At 39.9% G+C, this 19,521-nt stretch overlaps 1 protein-coding gene across 1 annotated transcript in view; it reads right to left on the bottom strand.

The window, feature by feature from the left end:
- Positions 1-14,510, bottom strand: part of plxnc1 (plexin C1) — a 33,823-nt gene extending 19,313 nt beyond the window's left edge. Inside the window, exons 1-17 of the mRNA XM_085386186.1 lie at positions 13,401-14,510; positions 11,068-11,190; positions 10,158-10,292; positions 9,983-10,083; positions 9,803-9,908; positions 9,559-9,724; positions 9,193-9,295; positions 8,942-9,017; positions 8,446-8,487; positions 8,192-8,325; positions 6,343-6,522; positions 5,059-5,182; positions 4,744-4,914; positions 4,490-4,654; positions 3,507-3,615; positions 3,292-3,390; positions 66-169 (exon numbers count right to left, since the gene is read on the bottom strand). Of these exons, the coding sequence (XP_085242312.1) occupies positions 66-169; positions 3,292-3,390; positions 3,507-3,615; positions 4,490-4,654; positions 4,744-4,914; positions 5,059-5,182; positions 6,343-6,522; positions 8,192-8,325; positions 8,446-8,487; positions 8,942-9,017; positions 9,193-9,295; positions 9,559-9,724; positions 9,803-9,908; positions 9,983-10,083; positions 10,158-10,292; positions 11,068-11,190; positions 13,401-14,405 (2,943 nt within the window). The 5' untranslated portion in view covers positions 14,406-14,510. The remainder of the gene's footprint in view (positions 1-65; positions 170-3,291; positions 3,391-3,506; positions 3,616-4,489; positions 4,655-4,743; positions 4,915-5,058; positions 5,183-6,342; positions 6,523-8,191; positions 8,326-8,445; positions 8,488-8,941; positions 9,018-9,192; positions 9,296-9,558; positions 9,725-9,802; positions 9,909-9,982; positions 10,084-10,157; positions 10,293-11,067; positions 11,191-13,400) is intronic.
- Between the last annotated feature and the right edge of the window lie 5,011 nt (positions 14,511-19,521).

Genomic DNA, 19,521 nt, shown 5'->3' with positions numbered 1-19,521 from the left:
TTTTCACAGTTCACAGAATAAGCTTGTCACGTATCAGCATTTGGTTTCTTTTGAGCTTCGTTCACCTCAGGAAAAAAGATTCTGGAGGCAAAGTGCTTGAAATCCAGGAAAGGAATTGTTCCAACATTTTCCAGTAGATCAGCGTTTTCTGTCTGCAACTCCACAAAACCTGTGGAAGACACTCCAGTGAAGCTGACTTGATAAACCACAGGCTACGTGCACAAAGTACAAAGCATGAATGTCTATGTTATCAGGTGAAAAGTGAACTTGTGAAGCAGGCAAGTTCTTGCAGGTCACAGAAAAGAGGTAGTGAAAATGTCTAAGTCAGTGCAGTGTTGCAATTCACTGATTAATACAAAAATGGCCACATATGACTGCATCCTATAATGTCATTCTGTTTTACCATCAGCCTTATTAGTGTTATATAACAAAAACCATAAACAGGAACTCTATGTATGCGACACTAAGCAACCTGAAGATAGTGAAGCTGTAAAATACAGGCCAATATGTGGTAAAGTTGAGGCACTTATCACATACGATGAAACGCAGTTCCGATAATTTGGAACTTGCAGAGAACAAGATGCAAATGTGTCCTGGAAGATAATGTTGAAAGATTACAATAGGAAAACTTCAGAGTATAAAACTAAAAATAAATAATGCAAACTTTTTAACAGCTGCTACTTAATTTCTTAGAAGTATTTTAAATGCCAATACTGGCAGGTGAAGCATAAATCCCTATTGCATTATGGACTGCAGGGCAAATGAATACCGAAGCAACCAGGTATACATTTTAAGATTACATGCAAAGGAATTGTAAAAATCAAGAAAACGTTGGTGGTGTATGTGGTATAGTGAGCTCATGGGGTGGTGCTGGATGTCAGAGGGGACACATGATTATGATGGGACTAATGACTCCGTCTCCTTTTATAGTGACAGAGGAGACTGGCGGGAAGGGAGCATGTAGTGGAGGAAACCATGGAGAGAGTTGGTTCCGGGCTACAAGACTGTGCCGGAAATAGAAAGAGTGCTTTTGGTTAAAAATAAAGCTGAAACCATGAGAACTGTACACTGTGTGGGTAGGGTCATTTCACAACTTGCAAACTACAAACACATATCCAAAATAAAAACCTGTTTAAAATGTAAATAAAAACAGAATGCAATTATATGCATATTTCAGATGCCCACATTTTATTCAACAGAAAAGATGCAGGTTGTTAGAGAAATATTAGCTAATTTTTCCCTTTTTTCCGAGTTGACATCAATAATTACTTCCTCCAAACTGTCAGTGTGTCTATTAGATCCCATGTCTAGAAGTCCTAACAATAAATTTACATTTTGATCTTAGATATAATCAATCAATCCAAAAAGAGGAATGGTTTATTTTTTTTAGTCTGAATTCTGAACTCACAGGACAGAAACAACATTAATGAAGATTACAAATGATCTTGTTGTCGAGTCATATCTATGTTTGTCCGGCTAGACCTCAGTGGAGTGTTTAATATTCTTGATCACAATATTTTGTAACAGCGTTTAGACCATGTTGTAGGCATTAAATGTGCTGCGCTGCAGTGGTTTGAATCATATCTAATCTAGGAATTTTCTTCACACACTAAGGTTAATTAAGGAGTTCCACAGAGTTCTGTGTTAGGACCAGTTCTACTAGTCAGTATTATTAGAAGGCATAGCATACATTTTTATTGCTATGCAGATGATAATCAGCTTTATTTGTCTGTGATGTCAGACAGATACCAATTAGTTAAACCACATAAAGAGCTAAAGACATAAACACCTGCAAGACCTCTAATTTCCTGCTTTTAAATTTAGATATACTAAGGACCTTCTTGCTGTTAGACTATGCCATCATGCTGACCATTGACATTTTTAAAACTACAGTAGTACTGAAGTTGTTGTACTCTAACCAGATACTGGTTACCTTCCGTAACACAGTAATCTTAGACTCCGTTTTAACCAGGATATATCTTTCAGTGCAAATATTATATAATGTAAGACCTTCTCAATTTGCACAACATCTCTAACATTAGAAACATCGTGTTTCATGCTTGCAGTTCATACATTTATTACTTCTAGGCTGGACTACTGTAATTCATGATTATGTCAGGTAAGGCCTTCCCTGAACATTTCAACAAGACAATGCTAAACTGCATACTGGGTCTATAACAACAGCACGACTTCAGGGTATAAAAATTCACTTTAGTTGATGAATTGGCCCGACTGCAGTCCAGACCTTTTACAATCATTCATCTATTGATACAGAACCTCAAACTGACATATTTAAATTAATTATATTTCATCTGTCCACGGCGGTTATTTCTAAAACTGCCCCAAGTAGTTTGAATGTGGTTTTGCAAATGTAACTTTTCTGGTAACTTTGTTTTTGTGGTGACTCTTCACATAGACCTCACTTCCTTTTAATGTTGCACAACTGTGGAAAATTTATTTCCTCTGTCAGATAAACCTTTCTGAAGCGGACAGTGCAAAATATTTCTTATGTGCTTGTGAGGCACATCCACAGAGGGGCACACAGACCTCTACTAGCTAGGTAATAACAATAATAATGGATTGCATTTATATAGCGCTTTTCAAGGCACCCAAAGTGCTTTACAATGCCACTATTCATTCTCTCTCACATTCGCTCACTGGTGGAGGCAGCTACAGTTGTAGCCACAGCTGCCCTGGGGCAGACTGACAGAAGCGAGGCTGCCATATCACGCCATCGGCCCCTCCGGCCAACACCAGTAGGCGGTAGGTGAAGTGTCTTGCCCAAGGACACAACGACCAGGACAGAGAGCCTGGGGATCCAACCGGCGACCTTCCGGTTACAGATACGCTTCCCAACCCCCTGAGCCACAGTCGCCCCAAGGTAATGGCACCCTGACTAACATTTGGTACTAGGAAGAAATCATTGGACTCATTGTCAACCTGTGCTGGGGCAGTGGGTCCTAGGTTCCTCATGGTACATGACAATGTCTGGCCTCATGAGCAGGCAGCTCACAGAGGATGAAGGAATTGATACCATTGACTAACCCCTATACACGCCTGCCCGAAATCCAACAGAACACCTCTGGGACATTATGTTTCAGTTGATCAAACAATGGAGAATACGAATACTTGCATACATTCATAATACTGTACATCATCCAGTCCATATCATTATAGATATCCAGCATGATTTTTTTTCCTTGCACTGACATGCATTTTAAAAGCTTTTCTTTAATTTTCGAGCAGTATAAATTGTACATCAAAGTGATGCTGTGAGATTTTGTGACTGACCTTGTCTGATGTCATTCCTGATGTTGAGCTCAAGGTCTTCCACAAACTTGTTCATCTCATCAGCGAGCCTCTGCTGTTGTCTTTGGTAGAATAACGCCACTGCAACAAGATTATAGCGCAATGCAAAAGAATGGTATGGTTGTTAAAGAGTTGACCTGCACATCCTTTTATAGGCTGGTTAGGGACTAAAATTCACTTCTAAATTGTGTTCTTACCAGTAATAATGGCTGGTATCAGCAGCAGGACAAGGATCAGCATCGGAAAATAAGAAACTCCAGATTTATCTTTATTTTCCAGTGTGACAGATTTGTCTCCGTATTTTATCTATGAAAAAACCCAAAACAAACAAACAAAAAAACAAAAACAAATCACATACAGCATACTATACTGGGAAAAAGGCCTTGCATGTTTACATACTGGATTTTTCTTTGTTTTTTGCCACACATTGCATTAGTTATAGTTTGCAAGTTCCATATTGGGTTCCAGTTTGTTGTCAGAACTATATGCAATAAAAAAAATAATATAAACAAGGTGCTGGAAACATTCCCCACAGAGTCAATACTGAGCTGATATTATCACCCAGTTGCTGCAAATTCCACCATAATAGTCTGTGCAAACTGTTGCCCCAGTTTCCTGTTCTTAGCTGATAGGAGTGGGGTGCTCTGCTGCTGTACCCCAACTGCTTCAAGGTTCAGAGATGCTCGTCATCATACTTCATTGTAATGAGTGTTTTATTGAGCTACTGTTGTCTTCCTAACAACACTCTGGCCATTCCCCTCTGATCTCTAACATCAACATGGCATTTTCCACCAAGCAACCTTCAGCTCACTGCATATTTTCTCTTTGCCAGTCCATTTTCTCTAAACCCTAAAAGTGATGTTGGAAAATCCTAGTAGATCAGCAGTTTATAAAATACTCAGACCAGCCTGTCTAGCCTGAACAACCATGTCACATTCAGAGTTACACTGAGCTTGAATTTCAGCTGTTCAGCTTTACCATGATATTATTGGTAGGAGGGTTGCATTTACGAGCAGGTTAACAAGTATACCTAATGAATTCTATGTGAAAACATTCTCAGTACAATTTTAATTCCTATTTTACTGTACTAAAATACTGAAATGTTTCTACTGCCAGAATGAAACTGACATTACATCTCCACACAACTATTTGGTTTGGTTAACATGAAAGAAATATTTACCAATAATTGTTGAAATTCAGGGTTGGTTGAGCTTTTAATCTCACAGGTGAAAGAGTCAATGTTGTCACTGGTTTCTTTGGCTTCCATGGTGCAATTTTTTGGCTTGTCTTCAACGCCCCACACTGATAACTCATCTATCGTCATCTCCAGCTTGTCTGTTTTTTTCTAAATGAAGAAAAACAAAGGCTACATTTCAATGAACTGATGCCACACATACATATGTATGATAAAAAAAAAAGTATATTTAAAAATACCTGAATGGTGATGTGCACATCTTTCCCTGTCCTTGTGGCTGTGAAGCTGGTAAACTCAGGGTCTGGATAGTACGAGAGTTTTCTGGAGCAGGTCAAGGTTTCATTGGCTACTTTCAAATACACAGTACTGCTAGAAATGCTCAGAGCTGCAGGTGAATCATAGGTGAGATTCTGCAATGAAATTAAATGTACACAAAAGACAACACGACGTGACCAAAACAGCACGCAACATCACATATTCAGACACACTGTAATTTATAATTTTTGATATAACATGGCTGGTTAACTTAAACAGTAATAGAAGGTGTAATGTACCTGAGAGCTGATGTACCTGGGAAGTCTGACCTCCTGCATTGTGGGGCTGTGCATTGTGGGGCTGTGCATGACCCCTTCAACAAAGTTAAGATGGGACCCAGTGAGTGTGATCTTCCTCTTCCCACTGCAGGACACAGAGCACCAGAGAACATTTAAAATGTCTGTGTTTGTCTTTAACTGTATCAATCTTAAAATCTCTCAGTTTTAGTTGACTTATGTTGGCATAAAGCTGAATACATACCATTAAGAAACCAATGCCTAGGTAAAGATTGGTGCTTTAAACAAACTCTTAAATAAAATGGGGTTCCTTTTTAAGGTGAAAAAAGAAACTGAGATGACAGAATTTCCTTTTTCAGTTGCAACTAAAAGTGGAAGTAGCCTTATAGCAAAAGACTTTTTTTGGGAAGTGGCTCTCTTTCCCCATCAGATGACCCAGAACGGTTTCTCTGCTGCTTCCTAGAATAAATCTCAAAAATACGATTTAAGTTACTGTCAAAGCAGCAGGTCTTGACTCAAAAATAGTTCTGCTGAAATTTTGTCACGATTCACTACTGTTGCTTTAGCTAATTTATTGATGACAACACATTACATGTGTCACTTTAACTGTGTTGTAGCATCAGTGGAGTACTCAGTACCTCTGTACCTCTGAGCTGCATCGACAAACGCTTGTAAAGGAGAAGGCTAAAATCCTAAACAGATAGAAAGCTTTCTTCATCACTGTGTCATGTTTATTTAATGGTACCTTTGGTTCATTGGTGGATTTGGAGACAGTGTGACATCAGCCAAAGTCTTAGTATTTAAAAATAAAGCCTATGTTCAATAAGGAAGATCTGTAATTACTCATGTGCCTGCTTTCCTGGCAGCTCTGCTGTGAGTCGATTTCTTTACATTGCCTTCACTTTCACATTCTGTTATTTTCTTGCCTACCTGCTCCGAGCCATTCAGCCTCCCCCTCTCTATCATTTCAGCCTTATAGGTTCTTATTTGTGGATCCTGCCACCTCCTCATCTCCATCTCATTGTGTACAATCAGAGCCCCATCTAAACCACCAATTTCATCTTCACCACCACTAACACCTGGACTCCAGAGAGTCCTGTCCTAACTCGTAACTGGGATTCTCTTCTACCATGATGGGTATTAGAGTTCCAATTATATCTCAATATATCATGTTCAGTTTCACATCTCTGCTTATTGAACATTATAAGTTGTTTTAAAGTGTATATCTAAAAGAGATCCGTCATAACTTTAATGTGTTATTTGGAGGTTTCAGTAGAAAAAATGCACCTGATCCAGCTGCTGCTTGGAGTAATATTGGTGCATGATGGTAATGAGCTGTAGGTGATTTTAGCTTTGCCATGGCAATGACCATCTGGGAGGAGAAGACATACGTTGACCACGCCTTTGATATTTGAACTGGGAATGTGGAACGTCAGACTGAAACCAGTGTTGCCCCAAACAGAAGATCTGACCAGAACACACACAGACACAGAAAAAAAATCACTGACATTATCATGATACTCATAAACTGAAAACAGACAAAAGCTGAGTATCAAAATTTTCAACAACATAACTAAATGCCAGTCTAAACTACCAAAGTATGTGTTTTGTAGTTTTTTCAAAGTTACTTTTATTGTGATAAAAGAAAAAACCCTCAAAAGCCCGAAGAAGAAGATCATTAATTAAAACAGAAGAAACCCCAAAACAAAACAGTGAAAATAATTTACGTTAAATTCCTTAAATCCTAAAATAGGACAGTGAGCTTTAGTTTCAGGGTTTACTCTCAGTTGGTCTGTCTGAGAACAATGCTGAGAAAACATTTGTGCTGTTTTTACTTCAAACATTTAATCTATATTTCAGTATGAGTGGTGTTTCCCTGGAATAATCTCTAGATTTTACTGTGTGCTTTGTATCCAAAGCACAAACTATCAGTTGTGCATTAGTTGTGTGTAAAGTAGTGATGGGATTTCCGGCTCTTTTTAGAGAACTGGCTCTTTTGGCTCCGCTCACTAAAAAGAGCCGGCTCTTTCGGCTCCGAACCGGCTCTTCAGGTTGTTTTGTTGCTTTAATTGATTTATTATTAACAATAATATAAAATTATGCACAAAAGGAATTACTAATGTAAAAAAAAAGTGGCTTTATTTATATATGTTTATATATAAATATATGTGGTGGCCCCTAGAGACAAAACACGTACAAACTCCAAAACACATTTCTAGCGTTAACTGAACTTCCAAAACAGAGCTACCTAGATCACTTAAATTACATAATTGAAAGCATGAAAGCATATGTGTATTGTTTGTGTATTTATACACAAGCACTCATATATATTCAAATAATTAAAAAAAAACATGTTCATTTACCTGTTACTACCACACACCAAATCCAGTCGTTCCTAATTGCTGGCTTGTGTAGCCACTAGGTAACAAAAGCTCAACACTGCGCCTAGCATCCTGGAGCACTTCTGTTGTCTTTTGTTTTGGAGTTTTTACGTGTTTTGGAGTTTGTACGTGCTTTGTCTCTAGGGGCCACCGTAAATATACTTTTATTTATTCACTCCACATAAAATGTAATAAATAAAATGTAATACAAAAATCAACTAGTCACAGTACAACTTTTAACTATTTAAATTTTCAGCTTTTTCCTTTTAAACAAATTTAAAATGAAACAACACAAAACACTGCAAACCATAACACCATTAAATATAAATTAAAATATGAAAACAAAAAGAAGATGCACATTCTTTGTTATATAGGCCTGCATGAATAAACTTTCTGAACCCTTTAACATCCACAACTGAAAATAGTTGTGGATGATTACTATACCTTTCTAATGTGACGTTGTTGTCCCTGGCTCTCTTTCTCTCTTTCCCTCCCGGTCTGTTCCTGCGCTACTGCGAGTGTAACTACCACCCCTCCCCCCTCATCCCAGCGGAAAGCACAAGGCTCGCGTGCGGAGTGAAGCGGAAAAAAAGTGCGAGAGAGAGAGATGGTGTGAGAGAGAGAGGGTGAGAGAAGGGATAAACAAAAAAACACGGCTTGCAATAAGGAGCCGGCTCGCGTTGTTCACGTCAAAGAGCCGGCTCTAAGAGCCATTTCGTTCGCGAGTGACACATCACTAGTGTAAAGTGACTCACTCTTTTGGAGTACAGTCAGTATCGGCCTGCATCCTCACTGCAGTCACATTATCGAGGTTACGACCTGACAGCACTGCGTGGTTTCTACCGTAGAAAGACACCACACTGGGAGTGATGGAGGAGATCTCTGGGATCTGACAGTAAGACAAAAAATGATCAGCTTTAATCCACGGCCATCAGCTGATGTTGGAAGCTTTGAACACGAATAAGGTGTCAGAGGAACAATGAGTTTGAGGACTGAGGTTCAGACTCACAGAGAAGTTCTTCCCAGACTGCACATTTTGGCAAACGCTGTCCTGCAGGAGGAAGCAGAGGGAATCAATATGGCAGGTTTACTGTCATTGTCTAAAGAAACTATGTAGGACTGATGAGAATGGAAGTTCTGTCTTATTTACAAGGAAAGAATTTAATCACGATTTTTGTCAAGCAACTGAATTGGTATTTGTGAGTTGTCATAATCACTTAACATATTATTGCATATAATATTACTGCTTTTGAGAAGCAATAGATATTTGAACATTAGACCAACCCACCCTTAATAATGATTGAAAAATCTCAAAAGTAATATAAACTTAAAGTGGAAGACTTAATTATATGATAAGATAGACTTTCTTATTCCCAAAAGTAGATTTAAAAAAGATACATCAAAATAGCCTAAACATGTAGAATGGTATCAGCGAAATAAAATTAAAACAAATATGTTAATGAGGAAAAACCTGAACTAGGTAAACTAAAGGCATGAATTATTACATTGATCTCTGTTTGATCGGCCCAGGAACATCTGTTTGTGTTCCATCCACAACCAGCTTTGATGCACTGCTGACACCTGAAGAGAAACAATTACATATTAGTGTTGAAATCATCAAGAAAACGATAATGTCCAAAAATACAACATAAAACAAAGAGACTCCTCAGTAGTAATACATTTTACTTGGTGATGACACATAATGTTGTGTTATTAGTGATCCATCTTCATAATCTTTATAATTGATTGGACTTACAAGACTGAACTTGGTGGTCCACTGATGTCAGAGCAGTTAGTCAACCTCAGCTGTTCTGACAGTTGTGTTGAACCAAGTCTAAATTTCACTGTGACATGCAGACCTGTTAAATAAAATAAATAAATAAAAAAAACACGATCAGTGTCATAGCCTTCAATTGCTAATTTTTAGACATATATGTTTAATGAGTTGCAACAGTTTGTAATAACGAACAGCTCAGATTTGTCAACTAGTAAAGAATATTTCATCTGTCAGAGTCAGCTCTGTAATGTTTCTATTTTGCTTTTTGGGAAGTGTTGCAGATCAGTAAGCAGGTCTGACTGCAAAGTATTTCATTCGTTGGATTATTTATGAAAACTCACTGACCATCAGCAGGAAGTGTACGATCAGACAGGATGCAGGTGCATTGTGGGAACTGTGGAGGAGGGTTATTCAAAGCACAAATCGAGCTGGACCTTGCAGTGAACTGACAGGTAAAGTTGGACGACACTTCCTGGCCCACAGTCAAGTGTGTGTGGATTTTTAGTAAAATCTGAAAATGAAGAACATGTGTGAGAAATACCTGAAAGCCACAAATGATTGCAGTCCCGACTGTGTTTGTAAGCTGTACCTGTCCGTTTGTGTCCTTTTCAACTTTGTGGGAAATCATTTTGTGCTGGGACTCATCAGGAATGGACAGCCAGTCTGAATCTGTGCAGTCATCTTCAAATGTGCAGCTAGGAGAAGAAGGAGAAATGATCACCAAGTTCAGAATAGTTTGGAGACATCAGCTGCATGTTGTTTCTCTCACCTGCTTTTAGAGCCACACCAACCACAGTATGGATCCTGTGCAGACCAACACTCCTGCACACTTGTGTACGAGCTGCACTTTGACACAGGAACTCGCCTTATCTAGAACAACAAACACTTTAAAATGCAGCACAGGTACATGTGACATTAAGATAATCAGTAAATAATTTAAGTACCTGGTTTCTAAATGGCACATACACATGTTTATGACCCACTGGATCCAGATGTAATTTGGGAAACACTTTGCGATCATCACTTGTCCTGTAGAGCACCGTGGGACAGGCAGCGTGATAGTTCCTGTCCACAGACAGCTGACAACAAGAATTTGTGAAAATAAGAATTCACGTTTTTATGTTTAATGAACATTTCAATTGCTTATTTTTCTCTGACCACTATCTTCCAAATGAAAGGCTGTTTATTTTAAGTTTTCCCTCATTCATAAGAAGCTCTTATGTGTTTGTGCTGCTTGGATTCAGTGTCATGCTGATATCTGCTGTATATGTTGTGAAACAGTCGGTATTTCTTATCTGTAAAACAAACTTTCCGACTTAATCACAAACTGTGATCAAAGAGTCGATATGACCGAAAAAAATCAAACCATGACAACATCCCTCTCAGCTTGTTTCTCTATCTCTTGCTCTCGTCATATTAGATAAAATACTTGAAGCTTTTTGAGCTTTCAGGGTCACAGCTCTCATTTCTCCACTCCACAAACAAAACCTTGCAGTGTGTGAACAGATGAACTCACAGTGAGACTAAGAGCACACAAAGAAGCTACAGGGACCACAAGTGACTGCAGTTTGCAGCAGACTTCAACAATGAAATAAAATGAGACTAGTTCAAATAAGCAAGCTAAAAAATCATGAATAATTTGCCTCTTAAAAAGTTTTGGTTTTTATTTATCTTGGGTCAACGGTTGTTCGTGATTTTATGAATAGATGCTAATTCAACAAATATATTTTGGTGACAGAACTATCTTTCATGTTTGTTTCATGTGAGGAAGCCAGTGCATTTCAGGATGATGAAATGGCATCTTAAAATCAGGCTGGTAAACTAAGTACTTTAGATGTTTCATTTCATACACACCTTAATGAGCTGGCCGTCTCCTGTCCCAATGAAGAAAACCATCCAGCCTCTCTGCCTCACTGCCAGCACAGAGGTCATGTAGCTGTGCCTGAAGAGGACTGCCTTAGGTTTTAGGATCTTTGGCTGAGAAACAAACACACTGATCATCAAATCTGATATTGTAGATATGTTAAGATTAGAACTTTTTCTGATGATGATCAGAAAAAGGTCCCACATATGTTTAGGCCCCAGAGTTCAGTGCTACACCCCTGCTCTCAACTACATATTCAAATAGTGATGAAGTCAAACATCATTCAGTGAAACTCAGTTTGTCTGTCACATGCACCAGCAGACATACCAGCAGCTTAAATAATTCAGACTCCTTTTTCTTGTGTCTTCAGTAAAACTTTAGAATTTCTTTGATTTTGTGTGTGTGTGTGTATATATATATATATATATATATATATATATGTATATACAGTGGGGCAAAAAAGTATTTAGTCAGCCACCGATTGTGCAAGTTCCCCCACCTAAAATGATGACAGAGGTCAGTAATTTGCACCAGAGGTACACTTCAACTGTGAAAGACAGATTGTGAAAAAAAAAAAAAAATCCATGAATCCACATGGTAGGATTTGTAAAGAATTTATTCGTAAATCAGGGTGGAAAATAAGTATTTGGTCAATAACAAAAATACAACTCAATACTTTGTAACATAACCTTTGTTGGCAATAACAGAGGTCAAACGTTTACTATAGGTCTTTACCAGGTTTGCACACACAGTAGCTGGTATTTTGGCCCATTCCTCCATGCAGATCTTCTCGAGAGCAGTGATGTTTTGGGGCTGTCGCCGAGCAACACGGACTTTCAACTCCCGCCACTATATGGGGCGGGAGTTGAGGTCTGGAGACTGGCTAGGCCACTCCAGGACTTTCAAATGCTTCTTACGGAGCCACTCCTTTGTTGCCCGGGCGGTGTGTTTTGGATCATTGTCATGTTGGAAGACCCAGCCTCGTTTCATCTTCAAAGTTCTCACTGATGGAAGGAGGTTTTGGCTCAAAATCTCACGATACATGGCCCCATTCATTCTGTCCTTAACACGGATCAGTCGTCCTGTCCCCTTGGCAGAAAAACAGCCCCATAGCATGATGTTTCCACCCCCATGCTTCACAGTAGGTATGGTGTTCTTGGGATGCAACTCAGTATTCTTCTTCCGAGTTGAGTTGAGTTTATACCAAAAAGTTCTACTTTGGTTTCATCTGACCACATGACATTCTCCCAATCCTCTGCTGTATCATCCATGTGCTCTCTGGCAAACTTCAGACGGGCCTGGACATGCACTGGCTTCAGCAGCGGAACACGTCTGGCACTGCGGGATTTGATTCCCTGCCGTTGTAGTGTGTTACTGATGGTGACCTTTGTTACTTTGGTCCCAGCTCTCTGCAGGTCATTCACCAGGTCCCCCCGTGTGGTTCTGGGATCTTTGCTCACCGTTCTCATGATCATTTTGACCCCACGGGATGAGATCTTGCGTGGAGCCCCAGATCGAGGGAGATTATCAGTGGTCTTGTATGTCTTCCATTTTCTGATGATTGCTCCCACAGTTGATTTTTTTCACACCAAGCTGCTTGCCTATTGTAGATTCACTCTTCCCAGTCTGGTGCAGGTCTACAATACTTTTCCTGGTGTCCTTCGAAAGCTCTTTGGTCTTGGCCATGGCGGCGTTTGGAGTCTGACTGTTTGAGGCTGTGGACAGGTGTCTTTTATACAGATGATGAGTTCAAACAGGTGCCATTCATACAGGTAACGAGTGGGGGACAGAAAAGCTTCTTCCAGAAGACGTTACAGGTCTGTGAGAGCCAGAGATTTTCCTTGTTTGAGGTGACCAAATACTTATTTTCCACCCTGATTTACGAATAAATTCTTTACAAATCCTACCATGTGGATTCATGGATTTTTTTTTCACATTCTGTCTCTCACAGTTGAAGTGTACCTCTGGTGCAAATTACTGACCTCTGTCATCATTTTAAGTGGGGGAACTTGCACAATCGGTGGCTGACTAAATACTTTTTTGCCCCACTGTATATATATATATATATATATATATATATATATATATGTAAGTGTTTTTTATGGGAAAGTTTGAGCCTAACATTAACTGTTTATGTGAAGTAGCAGACTGAGTCTGAATCGATTGATGTTTCTAGTTTTGTGACCACACTGTGTGATAAAGTAATCTGCCTCTCTGTGAACATTTTGCTTTCATGATTGTCCACATGAAAATGTGGAGGCACAGATGGAAACTACATTCAGGAACCATTCAGAACATGTTTAGAAGTTATACAGCGACCCACCGTCACTTCTGATGGCACAGAGGTGTAGAAGTCTGGATCTCTGTCGGTGTTCCTGCTGTAATCAGGGCTGATGTCAAACACCATCAGCTTGGTGTCGGTATCTCCTCCATCCACACTGAACACGCCGCTCCAAAGCACCGGCTGCTCCCCCGGGATGACCGAGGAGGCCACGAGTCTGCTGCTGTCACCGTCAGAGACACTGAGAGTTGCGCCCCGCAGAGACTTGAGTGTATCAGTTTTGCTTTTTTCGCCTTTGAGCCAAATGAGACGGACTCTGTTTGTTTGAGCTGAGAGCGCGTTGGAGAACAGATAGATGGTTGAATTAAGCTGAAACCCGTCAACAAACTCCACATCACCTTTACTTGTGATCTGAGGTGTGCCTGAAGCTCTATCAGTTATAGAAAATATACCTCCACCTTGTTTGTTATCTGTATTTTGAAGGTTGATAGTCTTCTGATTGATACCACACTTGTTGTTTTCGGGCTTTTCTCTGTTTTGTTGGATCGCGGTCAGAATGTAAGTGTCAGTCTGAGTTTTCTTCTTCACATCCACCAGAAAGCTGACTGACCTGCTGCTGCTTTTCAGAGGTCCCACCTGGATGTGTTCTCTGTACAGAAGGTTGGAGATGTTCTTCAGGTCCAGAACCTCGCAGTAACTGCAGTCATCGTCAGTCACACCGCAGCTGATCAGAGAGTCATTGCTTGTAAAAGGCAACAACACGTTGATGCTGAAAGTTGCGTTCCCCTCAGCTGTGTCAGAAACCCGGTGAAACTGCACATCATCCTGCTGGTTTCCGGTCTTTATTATTCCCCTCTGGGTCAGACTGTTGATCAGAGTCAGGTCGTGGCTCAGCTGGTAGAGCCTCTCCTCTGTGGCGATGTAAACCGTGTTGGAGGTCATGGCGAATTGGCGGATGTTTCCATCAAAGGTAAAGCCTCCATCCTCCTCCTGGCACAGACCCAGTTTTCCCCAGAGAACAGAAAGCAGAGCGAGCAGCAGGATCATCTTGTAGCAGCAGTGATACTTGTGCCTGAGACACCGTCATGCACTGAAGGTCTGCATGGCACTCTGCTCTGAGACACAGTGCCTCTAAACTCGTGCGTAAAAGCGCAGTGCGCCTCTGCTGAAAAGAGAAGTGTTGAAAGTGGAAGGAAGCACGCCCAGTTAATAGAAAAATCTGATTTTAATTTTAGGATTTAACATCATTAATATTTTCCCTCAGCTGTTTTCTTCACTTTCTGCCATCTTCTCAAGTCTGTACAGTTTAGTGTGACAGCAGAACCTGAACAAAATCTAAACAGTGACAGCACTCAGCGAATGAGAAAGCGTTTGTTGAACCTTCAGTAAGTTGTTACACACTGAAGGACGACAATGTTCATCCAGGTGCACACTGAGGTTTATTAATCTGAAACATACCTGAATAATAGTTCTGCGTTACTGTTGACTTCCATTACCACGACAGACCTGTGTTACTTTTGTAAGAGATGACTTTGCCAGTCTTTTATTTGTGTGATCTGCCACCTACTGGAGAAACTCAGTAGGTGGCAGATCGCCACCTACTATCACCTTAGAGCCACGTCAGGTGAGAGCAAATGAGCTTTTTCATCTGTACTATGATGTCAAAGGATACACACTGTATGACTTTAATAAAGACAGAATATTTTAATTCGATGTGTTTCTATGTAATTTGAACTTTGCATCAGCTGAGCACAGGTCCACTGATCCCTGCAAAACACACACAACTTCCTACAAGTCCTAATGACAGAACAACAAAGGCGACATCCAGTGTCAGCTCTGGGAAGTTACTTTCTCATGTTTCTGGCATCCGTTAAATTATCACCCACCAAAATATGAAAATATGACTTCTTCTACTCTAACAAAAACCACCAGATTGTTATATAATAACAAAAATTTGATTCATTCTTATTTCTGATGCTAGTCTGAACAAAGTGTTGGTCATAATACAACTGTGAAAATGTCCCACTCTGTGCTACCACTGTGGAAACAATATGAGTTTAATGTTGACAGTGTTGCTGTAAGACAGGTCTGTTCTATAGTACTTTGGATAAGTTGGAGAGATCTTCTCAAATTTGAGCTCTAATCACTAGACCACAATCACATGTTTCCAAATCTGTTAACAGAAACTCCAAACGACCACATCACTCTGAGTCTGAGATACGAGAGCAGCTTTAATGTACGGAACAAACAGAATGTAAGAACTATTAAGACTTTTAATTTGTTCATAGTTCATAGTGTAAATGATTCAAAGAGTCAAAGAAAGACTCTGCAAACAAAGATTAACAGTAGTGATCCAGTTTAAAATATTGACCCACAATAAACATATTCAACTGTCTTTCCTAACCCCAACCCTCACTCTGAGCATCATCTAGCTCAGCTCACTGCTCAAGACAATAATTTAAATTGTTGACTACTTGTAGTATCAGGGATTTCCCAGACAGCGGTGATGAAAGCAACACATCTGGCATTATGAAAAGGGAAAATTAAATGCAGGCAGTAATGACGTCGGCAGTAATGACACCCAGTTACGCTAATCGGAGGTCACTAAAATCAATATTGAATCTGTGTGGAACTTTGCCAAAACAGTGTCAGACTCTGTAGTTTTCTCTGGTCCCCAATCAGACCAGGAGTGACATGTTTAGCCGCATGTTCTCCTTAAATTGTTGGCTTTCTGAGTGGTGAAGAAACTGTGAGCCAGGAGGGAGGGGGTGAGTGAGTGAGTCCTGAGAAATTTTTTTGTTAAGATACTGGATGTTGTTTTCGCCACAATTTTAATTATAAGCTAGATACATTGCTGCTAACAGCAACAGGGATGAGTCAGTGAGTTGGTTGGGCTTGTGAATCATGATTCATGAGTCAGTAAAGTGATTCTCGAGTACTGAACGATTCGTTCATGATTTGCGTATCACTAGCTAGGACCAATTCTGTTTACATTTACATGCTTCCCTTAGGCAGTATCATTATAAAACATAGCATACATTTTCACTGCTATGCTGATGACACCCAGCTCTATCTATCTGTGAAGCCAGATCACACACACCAATTAGTTAAACTGCAGGATTGTCTTAAAGACATAAAGACCTGGATGGCCGCTAACTTTCTGCTTCTTAATTCAGATAAAACTGAGGTTATTGTACTCGGCCCTAAAAATCTTAGAAATATGGTATCTAACCAGATTCTAACTCTGGATGGCATTACCTTGGCCTCCAGTAACGCTGTGAGGAACCTTGGAGTCATTTTTGACCAGGACATGTCCTTCAACGCACATATTAAACAAATATGTAAGACTGCTTTCTTCCATTTGTGCAACATCTCTAAAGTTAGAAATATCCTGTCTCAGAGTGACGCTGAAAAACTAGTTCATGCATTTATTACTTCCAGGCTGGACGACTGTAATTCATTATTATCAGGATGTCCAAAAAACCCGCTGAAAAGCCTTCAGCTAATCCAAAATGCTGCAGCAAGAATGCTGACAGGGACTAGAAAGAGAGAGCCTGTTTTGGCTTCCCTTCATTGGCTTCCTGTTAAATCCAGAATTGAATTCAAAATCCTGCTCCTCACATACAAGGTCTTAAATAATCAGGCCCCATCTTATCTTAATGATAATGGTCATATCACCCTATTAGAGCACTTCGTTCTCGCTCTGCAGGCCTACTTGTTGTTCCTAGAGTATTTAAAAGTAGAATGGGAGGGAGAGCCTTCAGTTTTCAGGCCCCTCTTCTGTGGAACCAGCTTCCAGTTTGGATTCAGGAGACAGACACTATCTCTACTTTCAAGATTAGGCTTAAAACTTTCCTTTTTGCTAAAGCATATAGTTAGGGCTGGACCAGGTGACCCTGAATCCTCCCTTAGTTATGCTGCAATAGACGTAGGCTGCCGGGGGATTCCCATGATGCATTGAGTTTTTCCTTTCCAGTCACCTTTCTCACTCACTATGTGTTAATAGACCTCTCTGCATTGAATCATATCTGTTATTAATCTCTGTCTCTTTTCCACAGCATGTCTTTCATCCTGTCTTCCTTCTCTCATCCCAACCGGTCGCAGCAGATGGCCCCGCCCCTCCCTGAGCCTGGTTCTGCCAGAGGTTTCTTCCTGTCAAAAGGGAGTTTTTCCTTGCTCACAGGGGGTCATATGATTGTTGGGTTTTTCTCTGTATGTACTGTACAATATAAAGTGCCTTGATGTCACTTTTGTTGTGATTTGGCGCTATATAAATAGAATTGAATAAAATTGAATTGAATTGATGCAACAGCATTAATGGTCATCTCTGCCTAGCAATGTGAGCCATTCATATTCAGGTGTCATCTTCGCAATGACTCTTAAGCGAATTATGATAATGTGTAGTAAGAGGAGTCCAGGCTGACAACTACACTAATTTAAAGAGTAGAACAAGAGCTGACAGAGGCCACTGAAAGATGGAACCAATAGAATATGTTTTGCAGGTAAGCATGTAAAAGCAGTGACATTTTTTTCTTTCTTTATTGCCAGAAATGTTTGTGGTGATGTACTGATATACCAATAGCCGATCCAAGGACAAGACTGTGCACCCGCCCATCCAGGGCTACACAGCTGTTATAACTGGACTGTGTGACTGTCATGGTCCTGGGTCATTTTGACCCAGCTTTTTTTGTTTCCTTTTGGTATCACCTTGTGTTTTGTGTTAATTCTGATTTTGGTATTAGTTCTTAGGGTTTGGTTCTTGTGTTTAGTGCTTGAGTGTTTTTATCAGCCCTACCTGTGTCTGTCCTCTGTACTCTGTTTGTATCCCCGAGTTTGTGTTGTAAAACAGTCTGTGAGTTTCCTGTTTTACTTTGTAGGTTTGTGTCTCGTTATGCCCATTAGTTCCAGCTGGGTTCCCTTCCTGTGTGCCATTTCCTGATTACCTGGTGTGTATAGTGTGTGTCTGCCTGTGCTCCTCCACTATGTTTCTCTGCGTCTCTCTGTCCAGCCTTTCTCATCTGCCATCTCTGAGTTTCTCCCGCTGACCTTATGTTCCAGGTTTGTTTGTTAGTTTACCCAGTTTAGGGTTATGTTCAGTTCTGCCCTCACCTCTGTTATTTTCACTGTAAATAAACCTCCACTTGCATCTCCATTACCGTCTGCATCTTGGGTTCTCATTTATTCTACCACACGACTGCTGCCCCAGCCGTGACAGTGACTCTCAATGAAGCACAAGGTTGCTAGATCAAAACTGGCAACCTTAAAATGGAGATCCTGGAAACTTCCTTTACCTGGATGGACTTGCATCAAGACTGAAAAAGGAGAGCAGGTCTGAGCTACTAGGCAATTTGTTTTCTCATGTTTACATGATTAGGGGAGTTTACATTTCTTTCTTTTTTTTTAATCATAGATTTAAGAATAGATAGTCTTTCTATAGACAGAGCTATAGAGGTTACACTATAGATTTAAGATTAACCGGTCAGAGTGGGCACGCTCTGTTTTGCGCAACTACTTCTAAATCCTTGTAGAACTGCAACCACGTAAGCTAGCGCAATAATTTTTTTTTGCATATGAAACCGGAGGAGTTGCATTTACATCTTATGCCATCGGCTTTTCCTAGGTTACGGTTTCCTTCCACATAAAGCTATACAAAAACTGCATAAAAAGCGCTTGCAGCAACAAAAACATAATATTCCAGAAACACGCTTTGCCGATCCGATCAGCTGTTCATAACACTTCCTACGTTAGAATAGACGTCAGCGTGAACTTTTGCATGTCCACCATTACTTGCCCGAAACCGAAAGTGATGTCATTTTCACGGAAATCTAGTTTTTTTTTTTTTTTTTTTTCTTTTCTTTTTTACCATCAGGGCCTCATGAGCCTATACTGGTGTTTTTAAAAGTTATGTTTGACTTTATGACTTTCTGTGTCGTTTCTGGGATGCTTAGAACTAAAATAGCACTGCTGGAAATAGTTTATTTTGATGCATATGCTGCGTTTTTGCAAATTTGCATTATAATATTTATTTTCGTTTTTCCTGCAGTATATAAAAATTAGTGTATTTCAAAAATAAAACTATGAAGACACTAAAAATAAATTTCCTGTGGTGGGAAACTATTTTGTGCAACTTTTTTGTATTTACAGTTGAGGGATAAGCCTCTTA

Source organism: Rhamphochromis longiceps, linkage group LG17, assembly GCF_057381845.1.
Source record: "Rhamphochromis longiceps isolate RC_006_pf linkage group LG17, R_longiceps_female_GT1.1, whole genome shotgun sequence".
NCBI classification, from domain to species: domain Eukaryota; kingdom Metazoa; phylum Chordata; class Actinopteri; order Cichliformes; family Cichlidae; genus Rhamphochromis; species Rhamphochromis longiceps.
This window is presented reverse-complemented; position numbering and strand designations above follow the sequence as displayed.